Source organism: Talaromyces marneffei, chromosome 1, assembly GCF_009556855.1.
Source record: "Talaromyces marneffei chromosome 1, complete sequence".
NCBI classification, from domain to species: Eukaryota; Fungi; Ascomycota; class Eurotiomycetes; order Eurotiales; family Trichocomaceae; genus Talaromyces; species Talaromyces marneffei.
This window is the reverse complement of record NC_072348.1, coordinates 122611-143611: the sequence shown is the minus strand read 5'-3', so window position 1 is coordinate 143611 and position 21001 is coordinate 122611. Positions and strand designations below refer to the sequence as shown.

General features: G+C 47.6%; 5 protein-coding genes across 5 annotated transcripts; 3 read left to right on the top strand and 2 right to left on the bottom strand.

Moving 5' to 3' along the window:
• Positions 1 to 487: 487 nt before the first annotated feature.
• EYB26_000041 (uncharacterized protein) lies at positions 488 to 5449 on the top strand (the record flags this gene model as incomplete). The annotated part of the gene is made up of 1 exon (XM_054259358.1): positions 3548 to 5449. The coding sequence occupies one exon, from the start codon at positions 3548 to 3550 to the stop codon at positions 5447 to 5449; it is 1902 nt and encodes a 633-aa protein (XP_054115333.1).
• A 963-nt stretch (positions 5450 to 6412) lies between these two features.
• On the top strand, positions 6413 to 9198 carry EYB26_000040 (uncharacterized protein; the record flags this gene model as incomplete). Its single annotated transcript, XM_054259357.1, has 4 exons — positions 6413 to 6590; positions 6681 to 7108; positions 7164 to 7568; positions 7630 to 9198. 4 exons carry the CDS (start codon positions 6413 to 6415, stop codon positions 9196 to 9198), a joined length of 2580 nt encoding a protein of 859 aa, XP_054115332.1.
• A 540-nt stretch (positions 9199 to 9738) lies between these two features.
• EYB26_000039 (uncharacterized protein) lies at positions 9739 to 10959 on the bottom strand (the record flags this gene model as incomplete). The annotated part of the gene is made up of 1 exon (XM_054259356.1): positions 9739 to 10959. One exon carries the CDS (start codon positions 10957 to 10959, stop codon positions 9739 to 9741), a length of 1221 nt encoding a protein of 406 aa, XP_054115331.1.
• A 3984-nt stretch (positions 10960 to 14943) lies between these two features.
• On the bottom strand, positions 14944 to 17162 carry EYB26_000038 (uncharacterized protein; the record flags this gene model as incomplete). The annotated part of the gene is made up of 4 exons (XM_054259355.1): positions 14944 to 16102; positions 16177 to 16248; positions 16301 to 16629; positions 16686 to 17162. The coding sequence occupies 4 exons, from the start codon at positions 17160 to 17162 to the stop codon at positions 14944 to 14946; spliced, it is 2037 nt and encodes a 678-aa protein (XP_054115330.1).
• A 1539-nt stretch (positions 17163 to 18701) lies between these two features.
• On the top strand, positions 18702 to 19929 carry EYB26_000037 (uncharacterized protein; the record flags this gene model as incomplete). The annotated part of the gene is made up of 3 exons (XM_054259354.1): positions 18702 to 18830; positions 18893 to 19028; positions 19085 to 19929. The coding sequence occupies 3 exons, from the start codon at positions 18702 to 18704 to the stop codon at positions 19927 to 19929; spliced, it is 1110 nt and encodes a 369-aa protein (XP_054115329.1).
• Positions 19930 to 21001: the final 1072 nt, after the last annotated feature.

Genomic DNA, 21001 nt, shown 5'->3' with positions numbered 1-21001 from the left:
AGGATTCCATCGTCTTTACTTACCGAGTACGTCCTACGTAACCGGCAGGACCGACTTTGTGCTCCGTGCGTTCGCGTCCGACAAATTGCGGCGTGTTTGGTGTCCCCATTCATTTCGTTCATCTCTTGCATAGGGGCTTCTTCGTTCCCCGAAGTGAGTGGATACGATTCTAAGCAATACACCCAACTTTCGCTAAACTTTCAGTATCTTTTTTTTTTCAAGACAGATATTGCTTACCAACACACAAGGCAAAGGTATCCATCCCACCCGTTACGTACTTCCAACTGCATCGACATCATGAACATCTAATCCGCCCGCGAGCATTGCGGTGTGCGGCAATGCCGAGTGAGACAATCAAGTTACCAACCCGGCCAACTCTGGAAGAGTAACCGGTGTGCTTGCCAACATTTAATCCTCCTTAAATCACCAACAGAACAAAGGGAGGCGCGCTTTAGCCTTGACCTTTGCCTCACCAACTGGCGGCATAATGACGACCTTTTACGACGATTCCACTGACAAACCCGCCATTGTCACGGAGGACGAATTTTCAATACAGAAACACATTTCGGGGACGTCTACGTTGGCTATTCCAGACACCTCTTCACGTCCGCTACGAGCTCACCCGAATGCTCTCCAACGCGCCCATACGGTAACACAATCGGGCTCCGCCAAACGGACTGGCAGAGCAATGGCAACGGACCGGGGACGAAAACCGCATCAGAGAGCTTCATCGCTACTACGAATGAAGAGCGGCGGCAATGAAGGCTTTCCTCAACGATTGTTAGCGCATGATATGGTATCTGCTGGTCGAATCGATAACACGTTCGCGGTCGCCAATGTGGGCAATAATGGGAAGCTTTACTTGAGGTACGAAGAGGTCTATTTTCTGTTTATTGATGGCATGACATCACTTTCAGCTGAATTCAATGTGAATTCGTATGGGCAGAATGCTTACCAGGGTAACCACAATAGGCCGTTAGTTGAATCAGGCTCCCGACGTCGCCATGGCAAATCCCTGCCGAAATTGAGTCTTCCCGCTCTGGTCAACGTTACCAAGCTATCCCCGCCCAGACCAACAGCCGGCCCCGACACGAGACACAGTATTTGGTCATCCTCCCAATTCTCCGAGCTCCGTCCCAAATTTGCCCATGAAGCAGTCGTGGAGGTCAATGGCGATGCCAGCGATACTGAGCCTTGCCGTAGAAGAGCTCATTCCTTTTCAACCATATCCGAGTACGACCAATCTGATGCGGGCGATGAGTTCCGTATTGTGATTGACCGTTTCGACACTCATGGATCGACTGACGTTACATCTTCGCCTGCTTTAGAGGTACCTATCCTTCATTATCGTCTTGGGACAATGCAATTCAATGCCAACGGGACGCCAGTATTGCGAAGTTCAGTCTACACTCATACGTCGGATAACACCAACCCGTCTGTATACCTGAAGGATAATACAGGCAACGGTGGCCAGAACCGTATACCATCTACATACGATTCTCCCGGTCTCTCTCATCCAGTAGGGACGCTTTCAGTCGCAATGTCGTTGTTTTCCGGTGTAGCTCCGTCTGCCACCAAGGCGAGAAATTCAAATTCAACCCACAAATCCGGCATGTACTCTGTACGGCATCCTATTGAGCCTTCTATCTTCGATATGCTCGCCGAAAACATGGATGACCCAGCTCTGGTCAAATATCTTCCCGGTACCCCGGATATCAGTGCCGCTACACCTGCGCGCATAGTCGCCCAAATTTCATCCGAGGCGTTCATGGATTATGAACTCGTATCCGACTTTTTTCTGACTTTTCGTTCCTACTTATCGACCGCTGATCTCTTGGGCTTGTTGTTGGCGCGGCTGGAGTGGGCCATCAATAGATTACAACCCGATGGTCGAATTATTCGAATTCGAACTTTTGCAGCTTTGCGACACTGGATTCTCAACTACTTCGTTGATGACTTTGTCAGCGACCGGGATTTAAGGGTCCAATTTTGCGATACAATCAACCATATGTACGATGACTTGAAGTCTCGAAGAACCGCAGGCGTTAGCGACATTAAAATATTGGTAGATTTAAAGCGTTGTTGGCATGGCAGATGTTTGATGTACTGGGATAACTCGCTGTTTACAAGTCCAGACAACCCTGCTTTACCTGGTGATGTTTTCGACAGTCATGATGATCGCACAGCCAGTCTTAGCGAGATCGCCAATTCCATCCATGAAGTTGTTACTGAAAATCTTTTGACCAAGATTCAATCGGAACAATTGACCCAACCAATAGATGGTTTTGACAGCTCACGAAGCTTTGGCCATCCGGTAGTGCATGCCAGAACAATATCATCGGGGACCTCATGCAGCGTGCCAGGCTCGTCGAGCGAGCAGAGCGTCCAAGCACTGTCGTGTTCTTTTCCAGGAAAAAGTGCATCGATACCGATGAACGCAATGGATGTCCCTCATCCAGTTGTGGTTGCAATCCAGCCGTCACCTAATACGCCCACCGGACCACGTTCTCCTACGGCTTCAAGCACATTCAGATACCCGGCTCATGCCCATAAGCGTAGTGGCAGTTTCTCTGACTCGATCAGGGATGATCGTGCCCCACTGTCTCGTGCATTAGCAGACCGACAGGACCAGGAACAAGCTCTATTGCCGACCCCTGACGGTGGCAATGGCAGTCTTATTCGTGGCAATTTGTTTCCGCCTCTTGACGCAAAAGTCGCGGGAATTGCTCCCCCATCTCCTACAATATCCCAAACCCCGGATGGGCTACAGGAGCATCATGCGCGCAGTGTTTCCGAAGGCAATATAAGGCCCCTTGGAGCTAGCCCAGCGCTGAGGACAGTTATTGGTTCCATACGCCGTGCGTTGCATACGAGGCATCTTGGTCAAAATACTGCAGCACCTCCTGGTTACCCTACCCTTCGTTCTCAAAGGGGCAAAACCGCTACACTTCCCGTCAATGTGGCCCTCAAAAATGACATTTATAGAGATCGCCGTGTATTGGCAAAACCTGAAGTTCCTCTGAGGGTCGATTGTATTTCCGAGCAAAGCGTGAGAGACTACCGTGAAGCTATTGGCCTCAATCCCCCTGCGCCATATATTTCAGAAGGATCAGATCGATTCAGAAGTGAACCAGGCCACTCAAGACTGCAAATGCATAGCCAACAACGTCTTGCAAGCGAAGTGACTATGGGAAGCAAATCGATCGTTATTGTTGATGACACCGGACTTGATATACCCGTAGTTTCAGGCGGGCTGGGGTGGATTGATCCAACCCAGACAAGCAACGCAAGTTCACAATCACTAGTAACCAGAAAAGAGAATCCCCTTCCTGGAACTGTCGATGTGCCCTTTGAAACATCGTCAGAGCTGCTCGGGCACGAGGGAAATAGGCTAAAGCCCCAACCGCTTGATCTACCCATACAACGGCTTTCAAAGAGTCAATCAATATCCAGTCGACTCCGAAAGTACGCGTCTTTTCACAGCGGCATCAATCACTCTTTTGATGCCAATAGTGAAATTGGGGATATAGATTCCATCAAAAAGCCAATGGGTCGTCTATTGCGTAGGCGACCCGGAGGCGATTTGCGTAAGATTCAAAACGTGCATGACCTTGCAGCTGATCAGCGCCCACTGTCATTTGCAACAGACACGTCTCTCACTGAATCATTCACGTCTTCGGCACGTCACTATCTCAGAAGAAGCTTTTCCCGATCCTCTCAAGCCAGGGCTCAGTCAACACCACCGCGCTTCGACCTCATCAACACACATTCGTCTCAGAACCTTCGTCCCTCCTTTGAAGCGGCTATAGCTGAATTTTCACGCATTCCTGATGATGCTGACGGAGGAATTGAGTCGACGTTACTGAAGCTAGAAGGGAAATGGCCTTCTCCGACCCTCTCTGATAGTCAAGATGCCTCAGTTCAACACTTTCATCATGGAGGAGACTCGTCCAATACTGCTATGACAGCGACAAGCAATCTGGAAAGACTTCCGCTGAGATCTGAGGAGACGATGGCCGTCGGTCACTCCGGCTCGCAACCTCAGGTATATACCGATTCCGTTGCGGAATCGGAGTTTTCCGATAATTCTATCCCTCTTCTAGAAAGGGGCTTGAGCGACGATTCCATGAAAAAACCAGTTCCTGGTGTTCGTGCACATATTACGCCTCGTCAGTCTATACAACATACCCCGGTCAACGCAAACATGGCCATTGCCGACTCTCCCCGTCCTTCCATTCAATTGATTGATGACAACGACGGAATCCGACAAATCATAAACGACATAGATGAATATCATGATGCCGATTATCAGTCAGAGCAGTATGAAAATGTGGATAGTAGATCGGAACTATCCTCTGAACTATCTGTGGAGTTCATTGAAAAAGACCACGCTTTTGAAGCATCGAGCAGCACAGATTCTCTCGCAACCCAGTCCTTGGAGATTCCACCCCATCCTCTTGCGCATCCTCCTTCACCCCCGATAACTATTCCACAGGCGGCTTCAGCTAGTGTTCATCGTAAACCGGACACTCCTGTGAACGCGCCGGCACCTTTGACCCCGGGCCCATCCCCTACTCGCATGGGTGATCAATATCGTGGACGCCACAATTCGGATGAGATTGCAAATATTGAACACAAGCTTGCTGGCTTGCACATAGACATCCCGCACATGCCGCGTCATTTTCCTTTCGTACTGGCGTACGATTCCAAGTTACTTGCCCAACAATTTACCCTCGTCGAAAAGTCGGCTTTGGACGAAGTTGACTGGAAAGATCTTGTTGAAATGAAGTGGAACAGTACTTCGCCGTCAATTGTCAGTTGGGTTCACTTCCTTGCTGAGAAGGAGCGCAAAGGAATTGACATTGTCGTGGGCCGGTTCAATCTTATGGTGAAATGGGTCCTTTCTGAAATTGTCCTCACCCGAGATATTTCAGAGCGGGCCCGAACGATCTCCAAGTTCATCCATATCGCCGCGCACGCCAGACAAACATGCAACTATTCGACAATGCTACAGATTGCGATTGCTTTATCTTCAGTCGACTGTACACGGCTACAGAGAACCTGGAATCTGGTGAGCTTGAGTGACAGACGCCTCTTGGACAGCATGGAGTCTCTGATACAACCTCTCCGCAATTTCCACGAGTTGAGAGTCGAGATGGAAACCGCCAATCTTCAAAATGGCTGCATTCCTTTTGTTGGTCTATACGTTCACGATCTGACCTACAACGCCCAGAAACCATCTCAAGTCGCCGGAACCCGGGATGGTGATGCACTTGTCAATTTCGAACGATATCGGACCTCGGCTAGAATTGTTAAATGTCTCCTACGTCTTATCGATGCTAGTAACAAGTATAACCTCGAACCTATTCCTGGAGTCGTTGAGAAATGTTTGTGGATCGGTTCTCTGCCGGAGGATCAGATTCAAGCTTTCAGCAAGAGCTTGGTATAGTTGCATACTCTGCATCCGCACTTGACCTCAAATACTCTGAATCTTACCTCATTTTCGCTTGCACATAGCAGCAATGACTGCATTGCATCAACATTGATTATTAGCGCCATCAGCATCAGTGTCAACGACGGTAACATTATCCACGTGTACCGAGTCTTTCTTTTCTTGTTTTCTGTAACTCCCTTCTTTGTCCAAGCGTTTTGTTTTGTTTTCTGGCACTTGATCTCATCGTGGATGTCCTCGCTCCACATTTCTCGTTATACTTGCATTTATATCCCGCATTGGTTCACCATCTTGTCTTTTCATTACGTACATCTAAAAAAATCTATATACTCCTGGCCTTGGTTTTGATCGAAGGCTATTTTCGTCCATCAGTGTTGGTTCATTCATATCGTATCTAGGTAATCTTGAACATTGAAACCTACCTACCTGGAAAGGATCAATTGATGTCCCGAATATATATCTATCTACACACTGGAGTAATATGTAGTACAAGATTGGTCACGTGCCGCCATTGTGCCTCTTTACGATTGTCTAAGATAGTGATGAATGTCTCAAACTATTTGAAAGCTATATATACACACATATATATACTGGAATTCTGCAAACGTATGTATTTATATAATCCTGAACCACGGCGCGCGGGATGGAACATTCAGCTGCGTCATTGCATGTTCTGCTGGTTTGGTGAGGTCAGCCACTCTGCCTGCGGGGACACCACGAAACCAACGGCCGAACATCAAAACACTTCCCTCTACCTCATTTTCTCGTCTACGTTCGAACACAACACACCCCATGTTCTCTATCTCAGTAGCGGGGCCGCTATTGACTGTATGATTGTTTAATTTCTTTATTATAGAGACATGTATGCCCTGCCTGTCTGTGGCAAATGATTCCTCCGCCCAGTCCGATGCTGCTGTCATACTAGTTGGGCATACATCTCGTTGTTTAACAGCCACCACGATGGATATCGGGGACCCCCTTGCCAGCGCTGATTTCGAATCAGAAAATGAAGAGTACTCTCAAGACGGCACGCCGAAGAAACCCAGGGCCTTGCCTGCTGACTTGCCGACGTCGCTGGACGACCGAAGACGAGCTCCAGAGTACGCGGGTGAGATGGAGATGTATGACGGATGGCAAGGTGGGCAACTCCTTTCTTTTAGACCCTTTTGTCTGAGAGACCGGGAGATTTGACATGCTGGATACATGTATACTGATTTGACTCCTTTAGGTCAATCGCAATACCTGACGACGCCGATCACCGCGAAACCATTATCCTTCAGCCTTGCGCTTGACGATCACTCTCACGACGAGGAACACGAATTGCGTGCTCGTTATGCCCAATCATTCTACGACAGAGAGGACGATACCGCCGCGCGACTAGAGGATAGTGATGCCAGATTATTAGAAATGCTAGCGGCGCAAGCGGCACATCGCGAGATGGACTCACTCGGCACAGACGATGACGACATAGCGCTAGACGATAGCTTGTCGGATGAGGAGAAGAAGAGCATCCTGCAAAAAAGTCTCAATATGGCCGCGAGTAATGGTGACGTGGACAGAGTGCGGAAATTAGTCAATGGCCATGCTCATCAATATGTGGACGTTAACAAACCAGACGAAGAGGGGACGGTGCCTCTGATATACGCAAGCTGTTTTGTGGGTTTTAAATTACTTGATGGTCGGTGCGAGTCGCTAATTGAGCACGTCACAGGGCCACCAAGAAGTCGTATCCGCGCTTCTTGATGCTGGAGCATTCGTCGATAAGCAGGATCGTAACCAATGGAGCGCATTGATGTGGGCAATGACTAATCGACACAAAACTATCGCAAAAGTTCTACTTGACCATGGAGCTTCACCTGACATCAAGTCGTCTTCCGGCGGAACTGCACTCGATTTCCTTCAGCCCGGAACGGACATTTCGCAATATCTTCATGACAACGGATACAATATAGGGCCCGTTGGGATCGAAGACGACTTCTATGATTCAGGATTCAGCCACGGCCGTTTTGAAGAGGAGATGGCCCAAAACGAAATGAAGCGCCGAATGATGATGGAGGAAAGTGCACTTAATCTGGAGGTTGACTTGTCGAGTCTCGGCCTTGATGAGAAAATCGAGGTATGTTTAAGTCCCAAGCTAGGGTTAAACACTCGGATGGACACCTAACTACGGCGATTAGGAACCAGATGATTTTGAAGATGATCAACAGGAATTCGTTTGGGACAGGTGTTTGAATGACCAGATGTTTGTGTTTCAAGATAACGAGCTGGAAAAGATATTAAACATAATCATCACAAACATGACGCCACAACGGTCGCCTTCTCAGAAACCAGTACCGGCGAACCTGCTTTTCTTAAGCGCTCGGTATGCGCATTACCACGCCAGTCCCGAACTACTGGCGCAGCTTTTAATGTCTGCAACAGACAAGATCAACGATGTGGTGGAGCGTCATCAATGGGATATGACAATATTAGCCTTCTGGATATCGAACGCGACTCTGCTCCTACACTACCTCAAGAAAGATCCTGGCCTGATGGTGTCAACGGTAGAGTTTCAATTGCATCTCGCGGAATTAATCAATGAGATCTTTATTCTCATTATCCGTGACGCAGAACGTCGCATGAATCGCGTTCTGGATCAAGCCATGCTTGACCATGAGACGATACCAGGATTAAGTGACGTTACATTCCAGAATGAATGGAAGCTCTTCAAGTCGAAACCGAAGCCAAAAGTTGAACCTCCAGAGAAACGATTCCGTCCGCCGTCACCAAAGCGGCGAGCGCAGGTGTCGCCTCGAAACATCACATCGTTGCTATCCTCCACTCTATTTGTTCTAGACCTGTACGATGTCCATTCGGTAATCACATCACAAATCATCTCCCAGCTACTCTACTGGCTTGGTGCGGAGCTTTTCAATCGCATCATGCTAACGAAGAAATACCTCGCCCGTACAAAAGCAATGCAGATCCGCATGAATATATCGGCGCTTGAAGAGTGGGCACGAAACAACAACAGGAAACCAGAGCATTATGAAAACGGCTCAACGACTACAACGGGCGAAACAACCGTGGACTCGGCAAGAAAACATCTTGCGCCCGTGATTCAGCTGCTCCAGTGGCTCCAGTGCTTTTCCTCATTGGGTGATGACCATGAAGCTCTCATCACAACTTTACTACAATTACAGCAACTTACCCCCAATCAACTCCTTCAAGCTGTGAGGTCCTATCGCGCAGAGGTCGGAGAGAAGGGGCTCACCAAGAACGCAACAAAGTTTTTGGTTAGTCTGCAACACGACCCAGATCTCTTATATCGCGAGCATGTGAAATTACAAAAACTGGCCCTTGTCGCGAGCACGCAACCATCCCCATCTACAGACAACGGCAACACACCTGCCTCTCTTCCGCCATCAAGTCCTACAAAAATAGACCATCCAGACACACCCCAAACACCAACCACCGCCTCCGACCATGATACCAACAACGACGACCAACTCAACGGCCCTTCAACCCCGCGAAGCAGCGTTTTCCTAAATTCGCCCATCATGGCCTCCCCCGGTTATCACTTCTCCTCTCCCACACCGGACAGTTACCTCCTCGACCCATCCATGACACTTCCATTCATATTACCTACAAGTACAGATATGCTGATCAGCTACGGCGCCGGCTTTGGCGGGACGAATAAGGAGAGAGCTAGAAAGTATATTCCGACTGTGCCTACAGAGGTGTTGAGTCGGTTTGATAGAGTGTGATTAATCATCCCTACCTACTTTCAGAAGGTCACGTCACATCATATTTGAACTTTATGCCCATCTGATGATGCGTATGTATATCATTAAAATAAATGATATCCAGATAAACAGCTTATAAGAGCAGAAGAACTAAGTTCTGTATTGTATTCCGAGGACCAACTCCTAGCTGACCCATGCACTACCTCGTATATATCATCGCCCAACCATCCTTTACCATCTATCCTTTGCTTTATCCCTCGCAAAGGAACTAATCCCAAATGAAATGCGGTAATCTAAACATGACGCTTAACCGGTTCCTGCCGAGCGACGTTCATGTGGTATATCACAGCAAGTGTATGTAATCAATATGTTCAACAAGAGAATGGAAGAAAGGGAAGATAAGAGAAAGGGTATGAAGGTACAAGCTGGAAGTCGAATATGACGATTATTAAGAGAGTAAAGAGTCGGCTATATTTTTGAAACGACGCTGAAAGGAGAAATCAAACATCGAGCATGTGCTCGATAATGTAGGAGTGTGGCAATGAATCGGATTGTCTAATTTTATCGGCCTGGTGGCTGACCCGGCGGTGCATCTGAGCTCGTTCTCCTTGAACTCGGTTGAATTGGGTTCAGAATTGACTCACGACCTGGTCTAAAACGCGAGAAATTGTCCGAATCTGATTCGGAGTGCTCCTGTCGAGAACCATGGCTCAGGTCACTCTGTCGACGAAAGTGGCTTGCGCTGCCCCCCATCCGTGTTGAGGAGCCACGTCGATGCGAGGCATGTGAGAATGCTGGTGAAGGTTGTTCCTGCTGCGATGCAGGTGGAGGAGGCGGTGGATGTGAGCCGGCGGCTTTTCGTTTTCGACCAGGAGAAGTATGAGTCTCACCCTGGCCCTGAGATCGCGAAGATGATTCTTGCCGTCCTCTGGTGGACGGCGTGCTTGGTTGTGATTGACTCGGTGGAACCCAATGATGGAAATAGATAGATGGAGACTGAGTGGATTGCGTCTCAGGCTTGCTTGTAGCTGGGGGTGGAACAGAAGCAGGAACTGGGGCATATGCAGAGCCTGCGCCGGGTTGAGGTTGAGCGGTGCTTATGATATGTGATGAATGTGAGAATTGTATTTCACTTGTATTCAGACGTGGCATGGACGACTGGTGAGGCTGCGGGTCCCCGAAAGAATGCAGCCGAGCTGATTGTAACGACCCACGGTATAGTTGTGTCTGAGTGGGAGATGCAGGCACGGGCTGTGGTGGAGATGTAGTTCGACTTGGTGCTGGCTGAGACGCATAAGGATTCGGCGGGATAGCTCTATTGTTATCTCGGCGAATATCCGGTGGCAGAGGTTGTGACGGCTCTGAGCCAGGCGGCGGAATACGAGAAGGTATCTGAGTAGGGACAGATTGTTGCTGACTTGTATGCACACGATTTTGCTGTTGCCATGATTGCACCTGCTGGATACTCGAATCAATCTGCTGAGTCACATCTGGTGACAGATTGAGATTCCCCCCGCCAATTCCCACGAATATTAAAGGCACCATCTGAGGGGGAACACCGGCTTGAAAAGCATCGCGGAGCATGCTTTGCTCAATCCGTCGTTGTTCTAGCTTCAAACTTTCTTGACGAGTACGCTCCTCTTCCTGCCGTCTCCTATCTTCCTCTGCTTTGGTACGTAGCCATTGTCGCATGGAGTCTTCCGAATAGTATGCCGGGTCCAGTGTGGGGAGCTGACCTTGGGAGGCTATAGCTGGCATAGCTGACTCCGCGGGGCGAGTCATCGCGGCTGGAGGGGGAAGCTCTCTCCTCGGGTGATTGTCCATTTCAGGATCTCGGGATTTTGGCGAAGGAGTGGGAGGAGCAGAACTGGCGCTGACGCTTGTCCAGGGGGATGACAAGCGGGAACAGACTTTCGGACGATAGAGTATTCATGAGGGCCGTTCGTTCCGCTCTGTGGGAAAGGCTTGAGTGTAAGCAATATGAGAAGGAAGTAGTAGTTGTGGTAGTAGCATAGAAAGACTATCGCTCATGCTTCGTGGCATGTGATAAAACAGAGGATAGGACAGGAGGGGAAATCCGCTGTCCATGAGCAGAGCTATCAAGGAAGAACAGGAATGTAGAATGGCCATGGCGAACAGCAGACACAACAGATAGGGTGACCATGTTGAAATCCCAAATAGGGAGAATCAAATACCAAAAGGAGCACAAGACAACAGAGTTAAGCCACATCTCCAGACATTCAAGGCAATAACGACGATCTAGGCGCAAGCGCGGAAACTGACGCGGGCTCCAGCGATCAAAGGGGAATAGTACGAACTCAAGAAGGGCAAACGCGGGTCAAGCGAGGCTATGTCTTGCCGCCAAGTCCTCAACTAGGCGCCGATTCGGAGGGCTAAGACAAAACAGGGAGGAGAGCTTTGACGGGTTGAGAATTACCTTTCTAGGGTTAGGGCACACGACGCAAGCTAAACCGTTTCAGATCGCTGAGGTGGCCGGAGCGTTCAGAAGAAAATGTCACCAAAAATGAAACTGTAGCCGGGCAAAGTCAAAATGAATGGCGGTTTGGGTCGGCCAGATTTGCTGAAGCCGAAGATCAATCGAGTGGAACAAAAAGATTCGATGTTTGAATGAATGAATGATAGTCAATCCCCTGGACTGAGACAAAAGCAGACGCACAAGCCACAATTAAGCAGTCCTGCAGCTGGCAAAGTTGAGTCGCAACGGACGTCGAAGGAACGATTGTAAGATGTGCGACTGAGCGTGAATTGCAAATAGAAGAGAAGTCTTCCGGGTCCGTCAAGGAATGTATAGGGAAGAGAATAAAAACAGAGCAGAAGATAATAAAGGAGTGAACAAATAGACACCAGGGTCCATTCAATGGAGCAACAGAAAAGAAAAAGGGAAAAAGAGAAAGTTAACCCGAAATAAGCTCCTCGACGAAGAGAAAGAGTAAGGAAAAAAGGAAAGAGAGAAGAAGCAGACAAGAAAACGACAACTAGCTATGGACTACGGAGTACTCCGTACATACGTAGGTACTAGTAAGTAAGTTACGTGCTACATAGTTACTAAGTAAGTTACCAGCATCATGATTAATCAGATTCAAGCTGTTTTTGTGATCCCTCTTGGCCTAATCTGGAAATGGGATAAAGAACGACTCGCACGGACAAGTTCCCACGCAGCGCAGAACCTTCCAAGTTCCAAGGTTTAGAGATGGGGCTGCCACTAAGTCTACATATGGCTAGCAATGCTGTTCGGTCATCAATGAACTTCCCGGAAATGAAGGTTAAATTAGAATTGGTTAGTTAACACGGAGGCCGCCCGTCAGTACTTTCAACTGACCAAGTAGAGAGGAATGTTACATTTGGAACAGTTAGAGATTCGGCTTTGCTGTCTTTTTGTATCGCTGTGTATTGTTATTTGCCCTTTTATACTTCAGTGCAATCCAAACCAAACCTCCCGGGTTTGAACATTCGTCAATCCTTTCGCGCCGGGCAAAAGTTAATGCAGAGCTTGAATCCCGAAACGAACGGTTGGTCAAGATAGTACGAGTGTCAAGCACTGGCCCTCGGGTACTGAGTAGCGCGACCCCAAGCAGCTAGTGCCTCTGGGTCGTCACAGCTTTGGATGCAAGTGTATGGATGATGGGCATATTTAAACGACAAACGTATCAAAGATCATTCCGAGATTGTATGCAACAGCCCGTCGGGATGCATCTCGGTAGTATGTAACAATTTCATACAGAGAAATAAGTGCCTTCAAACTATCACACAGTACGGAGCACTCTACTGAGAGAAGAATACTTCAGTACTCTGTGAAAGGAGTGAGGGCGAGCTGAGTGCCGGGTGGCCATGTGGCTGACAGGTTAATCTTAAAGGGCCACCGCAGCGGGCCTCCAGCTGCCAATTGGGAAGCTGCTGGACGCCACCGTGCACGGATGCCAAGACACCCCATTAAGCGGGTGCCACGATAGACCATTCCTGTTCAGGCCTAGCCAGACACTGAGTTCCCAAATCCGCACAGGAAAGACGGCAATGGCCGCAATGCAACCTTTACAGCATTTCTGACCAATCAGAAAACAGCGCTGACATGCAATCTCCACTCCACCCCACTTATCTTTAAATTACTCTGATCTGATTGATTGCCTGGCATCAATGAATTCTCGTCCAAAGACCAATCATACGGTGACATGCAGTGTGAATAATCGTTGGGACTTCCCAAGTTCCCATTATTCACCGATGAGGCAGACAAAAAAAAGCATGATTGTATCAGATACCCGGGTTTAGTCGGCCCTTGCCTAATTGCATGCGGCCAAGCACACAGATGGTACTCCGTAATTACCATCGATCAGTATCAGCTGCCCTTTACGGCATGGTTGCCAACAGATTAGACGAAATGAATCTCAATGGAGATGGACATGTCTCGAAAGAGAAGGATACCCACCCTTGTAAATCTCAATATGACTACGTACTACGTTGTTGTACAACATTTCAATGTTGGTTATATCCGTACACTGTATGGATACACCGCAGCTGTTATTGTAGGATGTACTTCTCGTCGCACAACAAGTATCAAATGCACCTGGGCACGAGAATCCTTTCATGTCTGGCCCCTTTTCAAGTTCACTGACTCTTCCAGGTCAAAATCCCTAGTCAACCGAGTCACGGATGTCCCTGCAATTTTCGCTTACTTTCCTTTTGGCAATGGTGAAACAAGCCTAACAAGGCCCTGGAGCCGGCCTTTACCCCTTTGGGACTGAACGAGCGGCTAACAGCGTTAGATGGCAATTTAGGGCTTGCACGTAATTTCAGGGGACGGAGTACAACTTTTTTGTGTCTGCAGCGACGCTCTAGCATATGTGATTAAGTCTTGAAGTGACGGCTTGGGCACATAATCAACAACGTAGGCTTGTAGAAATGAATTTGGCTTGCGAACTCAAATGTCCAAGTAGATGATTTTCCTATTTTGGAAGAGGCAGGTTTAGGCGAAGCGTCAGAACCTAAATGATGACATACGTAGAGTTAGGGTTGAGACACATCCAACTTACCTTACCCAACACCAGGACCTCTGGGCCCCTTGAGCGAGAAGATGCTCATCAATAGCAAGCACACCACAGATCTTATATCGTTGAATCCAATGATGACGTCTAACCGTTTTAGGGCTGGTTACAAGAAGTTGACTAGGAAGGATCCACCATTTTCTCAACCCGGATCTGTATGCCGCCCACCAATAGCATAAACGAAAGTTAGGGTAAACGACTTGTATTCTTCTTTGAGTTAATTCCGTCTTGACTGAAGATCTATGATATGTGATCATGACGTAGGGGTCAACTGCTGGGAGTATAGCTAGATAGGCCGAAGCGCCGACGAATATATCTTCTGGACGAGCTACCTTAGGTCACCCAAATTCAGTCCTTGACTGCATCAATATGAATCCTTGAGCTAATGACACAAGCATCGTGGGTTTCATGCCGGAGCTCAAATACGTTGCATGATTGCATCCGTTAAATGTCTAGCTAGCGACGGCCATTGTATAATTGAAATGAAAATTAGACATTTTTATTAAGCCGACGAGATATCAACATGATCCATGCTTATATATACAGGAGCCCAACGGGGTTCATATAGGTTTGGTCAGGCTAAATTACACGCAGACACGCCCTCATAAGGGTATAAGATGGAAACACAAAAGAAAGGGCGATTGTAGCGATACAGCAGAAAATTGAATATGCAGGAAAGAAAGTAAAGTAGAAAGGGAGACGCGGCATCTCATTTATCGCTGCCCCGACTGCTGTTCGACCGAGACGAAAAGCCTACTCTTGTAGTAACAGGCGATATTCTTGTCTGGATCTCTACATCTGGCAAGACAGGAGGCTCATCCAGATTACTTGCTTCAACCATCGGAGTCTCGGCTTTCGGTACCTTGACGCTACTCCATTCCATGAGCAAGGTTGAGACAAAAGCGATGCCGGCCATTGGGATAGCTGCGATGAAGACCTTTTGCAGAGCGTCGTTGTACACGCTAAGTAGAGCCGGTAGTTGGTCCGCTGGAACGGTGGATCGAAATTGCGTGGCACCAGATGATAGAATGGCCGCGATATCAATACCGGGCAATTTGTTGGCTTGACTAGCTTGACGAAGCTCGTTGGCCAGAATGCTATTGCCAATTGAGACGAAGACAGCTCCACCCAAACTTTGGAAGCATGTCACAGCTGCGGTGGCGATTGGAATATGTTCAAACTGAAGCACAGTCTGCACTGCAGTGAAACTTTGTTGAATTGCCATTCCGACTCCAGCAGCAACAAGACAAATGAAACCAGCCCATGTTGCTGTGTTGGTCGTGGGTTGGAGGGTGCTTATTAATCCAGAGCCGGCCGTGGTAATGGCACAACCGATTATAGCTGGTGGGGTGAAGTAGCCAACTCGAGTGATGAAGATACCAGTCAACAAACTGAAGATGGAATTTGGAAGAACATAAGTCAACATATCGACTCCGGAGCTTTCAGTGGACGTTCCCCGAATAGCCTGGAACCATATGGGAAGGAAATAACCGTGGAGGATTAAAACGGCATAGATGAAAAAGGCAAGCAAACAAGCTGCTCCAACCGTTTGTCTGAGGATGATATTCGGTACGATTAGGGCTTTGTCTTGACGGTACCATTGCCAAGCAAGAAAGATAATGAGTGTGACGCCGAAACCACACAAGAGCCCAATGATTAATGAACTTGACCATGCGTAGCCAACTGTGTTGTATTCGAGCGCGAGAAAAAGCATAGTAAATGAGATTAGAATGAGTGCACTGCCGGGGAGATCAATCTGGGTCAATCGTTGTAGATAGCCCAGATGAGAAGGAACGCCGGTGACACTTTTGAAGAAGAAGATCACCACAATCAATGTCACGCTGGCCACTGGAATATTGAAATAGAAACTGCAACATTATAAGCCTTATTATCATTTTTTTTTTTTTTTTTTTTTAAAAAAAAATGCTAGGTTCGTACTTACCACCACCGCCAAGTAACCTTACCAGTAAACACACCTCCGAGGACTGGGCCAGCAGCGGCTCCGGCTCCGTACCTGACCAAGCATTAATGAAGATGATTCTAAACATGGCAACTATCAAACTTACATCACCCCAATAGCCGCAGTGTATATAGGACGCTTTTGTAATGGTACAGTGAAAGCAATCACCACGAACGCTCCCGTAAGAATCCCTGCACTCCCCCAGCCCGCAATCGCACGACCAACAATCAAGGCTGTCGAGTTTGGAGCGACAGCGCAGATTAAACTGCCAATCTCAAAGATAGCGACGGAATGAAGGAACGTCCATTTCACATCGAAGAGTGTATAGATCCGGCCATAGGTCGGCTGCAAGGCACAGGCCGTGACGAGATAAGCCGAGCCGTACCAACCTACCGATGACGTTGAGCCAAACTCGTTGGTGATAGCCGGAATCGCCTATTTCTATCAATACAACATTACATAGGGGTACTGATGACTGGGAGGCTACATACCGTTGTGATGATGGTTCGATCGAGCGAGACCAGCAAGACTGACAGACACAGACCAATAATCAACAAGATTAGAACAGGTTGACTTGGATATACAGGCTTGTCACCGCTAGTATTATCATCTTCCTGCAGTGTCTGTGTCTGTGTTGTTTCGTTGTTTTTCTCATTTTCAGCCGTCTCTTGCTTTGTACTTTGTGAACTCTCCGGGTTCACGATGACGTCTTGCATCACTGGCGCTTCCTTGATTTCAATGATCTGTGGAACCTCTTCAAAATCATCCTCAAACTTTGAATCTCTCTTGGCTTCGTCTGTTTTCTCTTCTTTCTCTTCCACGATGACATGTTCTTCGAGAGCGTCAGCAAAGCGCTCCTCTTCAAATGTACTATCCTCCTCCTCCTGAGTCTCCATTACAGGCGACAACGCAAGCGAAGAGGTTGGCTCTTCAGAGAGTCCGCTAACGGGTGGTTGGTCCAGTTGCATCTTTGTTCGCTCTACCTACATAAGCGTCGGAAAGAGACTCGTTGACCAAACTCTGGACTATGTGTGGGTAGTTGTAATAGTTTGATCTGAGAGTTCAAGGATATCTCGAAAGTTTTGACCCCCGAAGCAAGTCTCCGTTCGCTGGATCAATAGATAGTAGGGTATTGGAAGGAGGTTCGCCGCATTGTAAGAGTCCCGCTACTTGCTAAGGGAATCGGAGTCCCCCAATGCCAAATGCATAATCGTGCTTTGCAAATTTCCTTCAAAAGGCACCCTTCGTAGACACCCTCCATAACATAGCAGGTCATGTCCTGGGGAGATTGGACATTGGCGGTGTGACGCCAGGGATTGGCATAAGGCACATGGTTATTTGATTTGTTTTTGCCTTTTTTCGTCACCCTATGGGTATTTGCCTGATTGGCACACTGTCAGAAAGGAGGAGCTGCGTAATACAAGGATATCAGCATTGGGATACGCAGGTTAGCCTTCCCTTGTAGAGTCTTCTGCAGGGTGCATAATCAATATGACAGCTGTGCCTGCCGAGCACTGCACGATCCAATAGCGAGTGGGTTATTGACAGGGAGATGTATGCCATAATATGATACGGGGATATGAATCCTTAAGGAGTCGCTGTGTGGAGCAAGCGAGTCAGTCTATCGATCGCCCCTAGCATCGATGCTGAGATTCGGGTCCATGTGGGTCGGCCCACCTGTTGTCAGATCTTTACATATACTGTATTTTACATGTATGTACATTACGATATCTATCGTTACGGTAATTTTAATCGAGTTTTCATTTAGATCGACCCTGCAGAAACAGTCCAGAAGTCATATCAGCCCCTAATTCATATTTTTCGATTGGCGCCTGCTATTATTACACGTCAGTGAAACCGGATCAGGGTATTGTGGGTTATGCAAGCCCGCTGCGCCATTATCTAGACTCATGGATCAATACGAAGCCATGTCAGCTGCCTGGGTATATTTATTCGGCTTCTCCTAATAATGTAGCTCTACATGCAAGGAAATGCATAATATAATATTCACAAATTGAGATTGCCCTGACAGGTTCGTCACAAACAGGGGAGAAAGGATTGGCCGTGTCGAATAGTAGTCCCTTCCGCCAGAAAGGAACCATCCAATCTGCAGCTTTAATCGGAGTACGTGAGTCCAGGAATCTTGCCTTTCAACTGGCAAAAATAAGATGATCGAGGCTAATGGACACCCATGAACCGAGAGGTGAGGATTTCTGTCAGGATGAATGATAAGCACTCCGATTAGGAATGCGAATGGCGCGAAGCAATTGAGTAATCAGCCCTAGATTATCCTCTTTGTCTCATTTTACTCCATAGATTGAAAGTTTTTGTTCGCTACTAAATCACGTCGCTTCTAAGAGGGCCTGGGCGGTCCTTTTCTTGTACTCTCTTGCTTAAGTTGTATTCCAGACGCGATATCCAAGTCTGCATAAACCATCTCAACCAGCTGGACGTTCCATCTCGACACGATATTATCCTGTGTCTAGAGGGTACGTCTGTGAGTAAAGATGGCACCAAGCACAGAGCCTTTTGATCTGGTCAACTTTTGGTTCTCGTTGACCTGGTCATTGATATGGAAAATTCTAGTGACGATTCTGGTGTTCAAGAACTTCAAAAACTTCCCCTTCGCATGGCATGTGAGTATTGAACCTTATCCATTTTCGGTTTTGTCGACAGACTGATCCTGATGAGACTATAGATTCGTCTTCTTCGTGGATATCGCTGGCTGTTGCGTTCAAATCGATCAAAGGATGGCCCTTCACCGGCCCAGCTCTTCCAGCCTCTGATTCTGTCTTCGGGAAATGCCCTCTGCGAGTTGGACTACAATGGCCATAGTACGTCTACACAGCCAAAAGATGTTACCCTTATAAATACTAACACCACCAACCAGAATCCAACAGCACATATTTTGCCGATCTTGACATCGCTCGCGCCCATCTCATGTGTACTCTCTTTTCGAGCGGCGTGGACTATGCTCGAAACGCACGCCGCAGAACTGGAATTCTCGGCGTATCCGACGACCTAATCGGTTTAGCCCTGGGCGCAGTCAGCTGCACCTTTCGCAAGGAAGTGAAGCCCTTCCAAAGCTACGAGATATGGACACGAGTTCTCTCCTGGGACGAAAAATGGATATACACCGTCACCCACTTTGTGCGAAAGGATACTGTTCGACCACGTAGCTTTACGCTTCTACCGCAGGCCTACAGTTCTCGACAGGGAAAACTCAACGATCTTGCCAGAAAGGAAGACGCTATATTCGCCTCTGCTCTGAGCAAGTGTGTGTGGAAGAAGGGACGTCGGACTGTTTCTCCTGAGATTATGCTTCAAGTCTCTGGTCTACTGCCCCCACGACCTGGCCAGGAGGATTTTGTGGCTAGTCTTCGTGATGAGCCACTAGAAAAGCTCACTGTCACCAAGCAGTTCGAAGAGTACTACGATCTCCCTTTCAAATTAGTTGCCAAAATTGAAGATCTCTGGGACATCCTCAGGGCTCAGCTTTCCATGGAAGCCGAGGATGTGGCTGAAGAGGGCCGAATCCGCAGCGCAAAGCAGCCTCACCCCATCCGACACAACCAGCAGCAACAACAACCCAGAGAGGAGTGGACATGGGAGAAAGTGGAGCAGGAACGTCGACGGGGTATGGAGATTGCCAGGAGTCTGGCTGAAATGGACCGGTTGCATGGCGAGTTCACCGCTGATACTGATGCGTTGGCTATGCGCCGGGATCTGTGGTAGACATACACAGGTTAAAGCTACGGAATTTCGTGCTAGTCTCTCATTATTTTTTCTTTGCATTTCTCTTGCATTTTTATATAGACTGTACTAGGCGGTGTTTGTACTTACTTGACTAGATACATATACCTAATGCACATTGCCATATCTCATGCAGACTACCTCGAGCACCCATCCGGAGTAATTCCATTCTTCAGTTACGTCTGATCTCGCCCATTGTACTTTACTCTTTCTACCGCAGTTAGCATTTCTCTTTACTTGTCATAATTACCTAGATATTAATGACTAAAAGTAAAGCTGGCCATTTAGCCACGTGGCCGAGGTATCGACACTAACATTTGTATGTCTAAAGAGATTGGCCTTCTAGGCTTCTACCCAGTGAATAAGCTAGAAGCTCAATCAGTAACCCCATTACCCAATTCCGACACATAAGACCAATATATGCTCCAGAACGTGCGCATAGGCCGTCTATATGCAACTGACCTCGAGACTGAACACACCACGCTTCTCGTATGTCTATTTCTATGCAGTACTACATGCATGTCCAGTGTCGGTCAGGGTGTATGTACTTATTAGTTGCTACTGACAATCGATTGTTACACAATAACCGTGTAATTCGCGATGTCCATATGTATCTGACAGCGCTCATCGAAATACGAATAGGTCCATCTACGTACATGCCACGCCAGATTGTTGATTATGAAAATGTGATATCTCCGAGTAATCCTTATCATTAGATCCACTGTTTACGCATATTCTGATATACTCAGCTCGCGATGGCTAAGCTGAGAAGTATGATGCATTTTCGACTTTTAGTTCCAGAAGTTTATTGGTCGTAATTTGACTGCGGTGTTGCAGACCGCTTATCAATGTATCGAATGACTATATCAGACCGAATGTGAGGCAGAATCAGACATGGAACAGCTTAGGTATAGAGATAGAGAAATTGTTCGATGCAGAATGATTACTATTGTTGGTTAAGAATATGTGATTTAGACTATTTTGCATACAACATCAGCAGCAACGACAAAAACGATGACGACTGTTCAAGAATGACTCTGTGCATGAAGTAAGT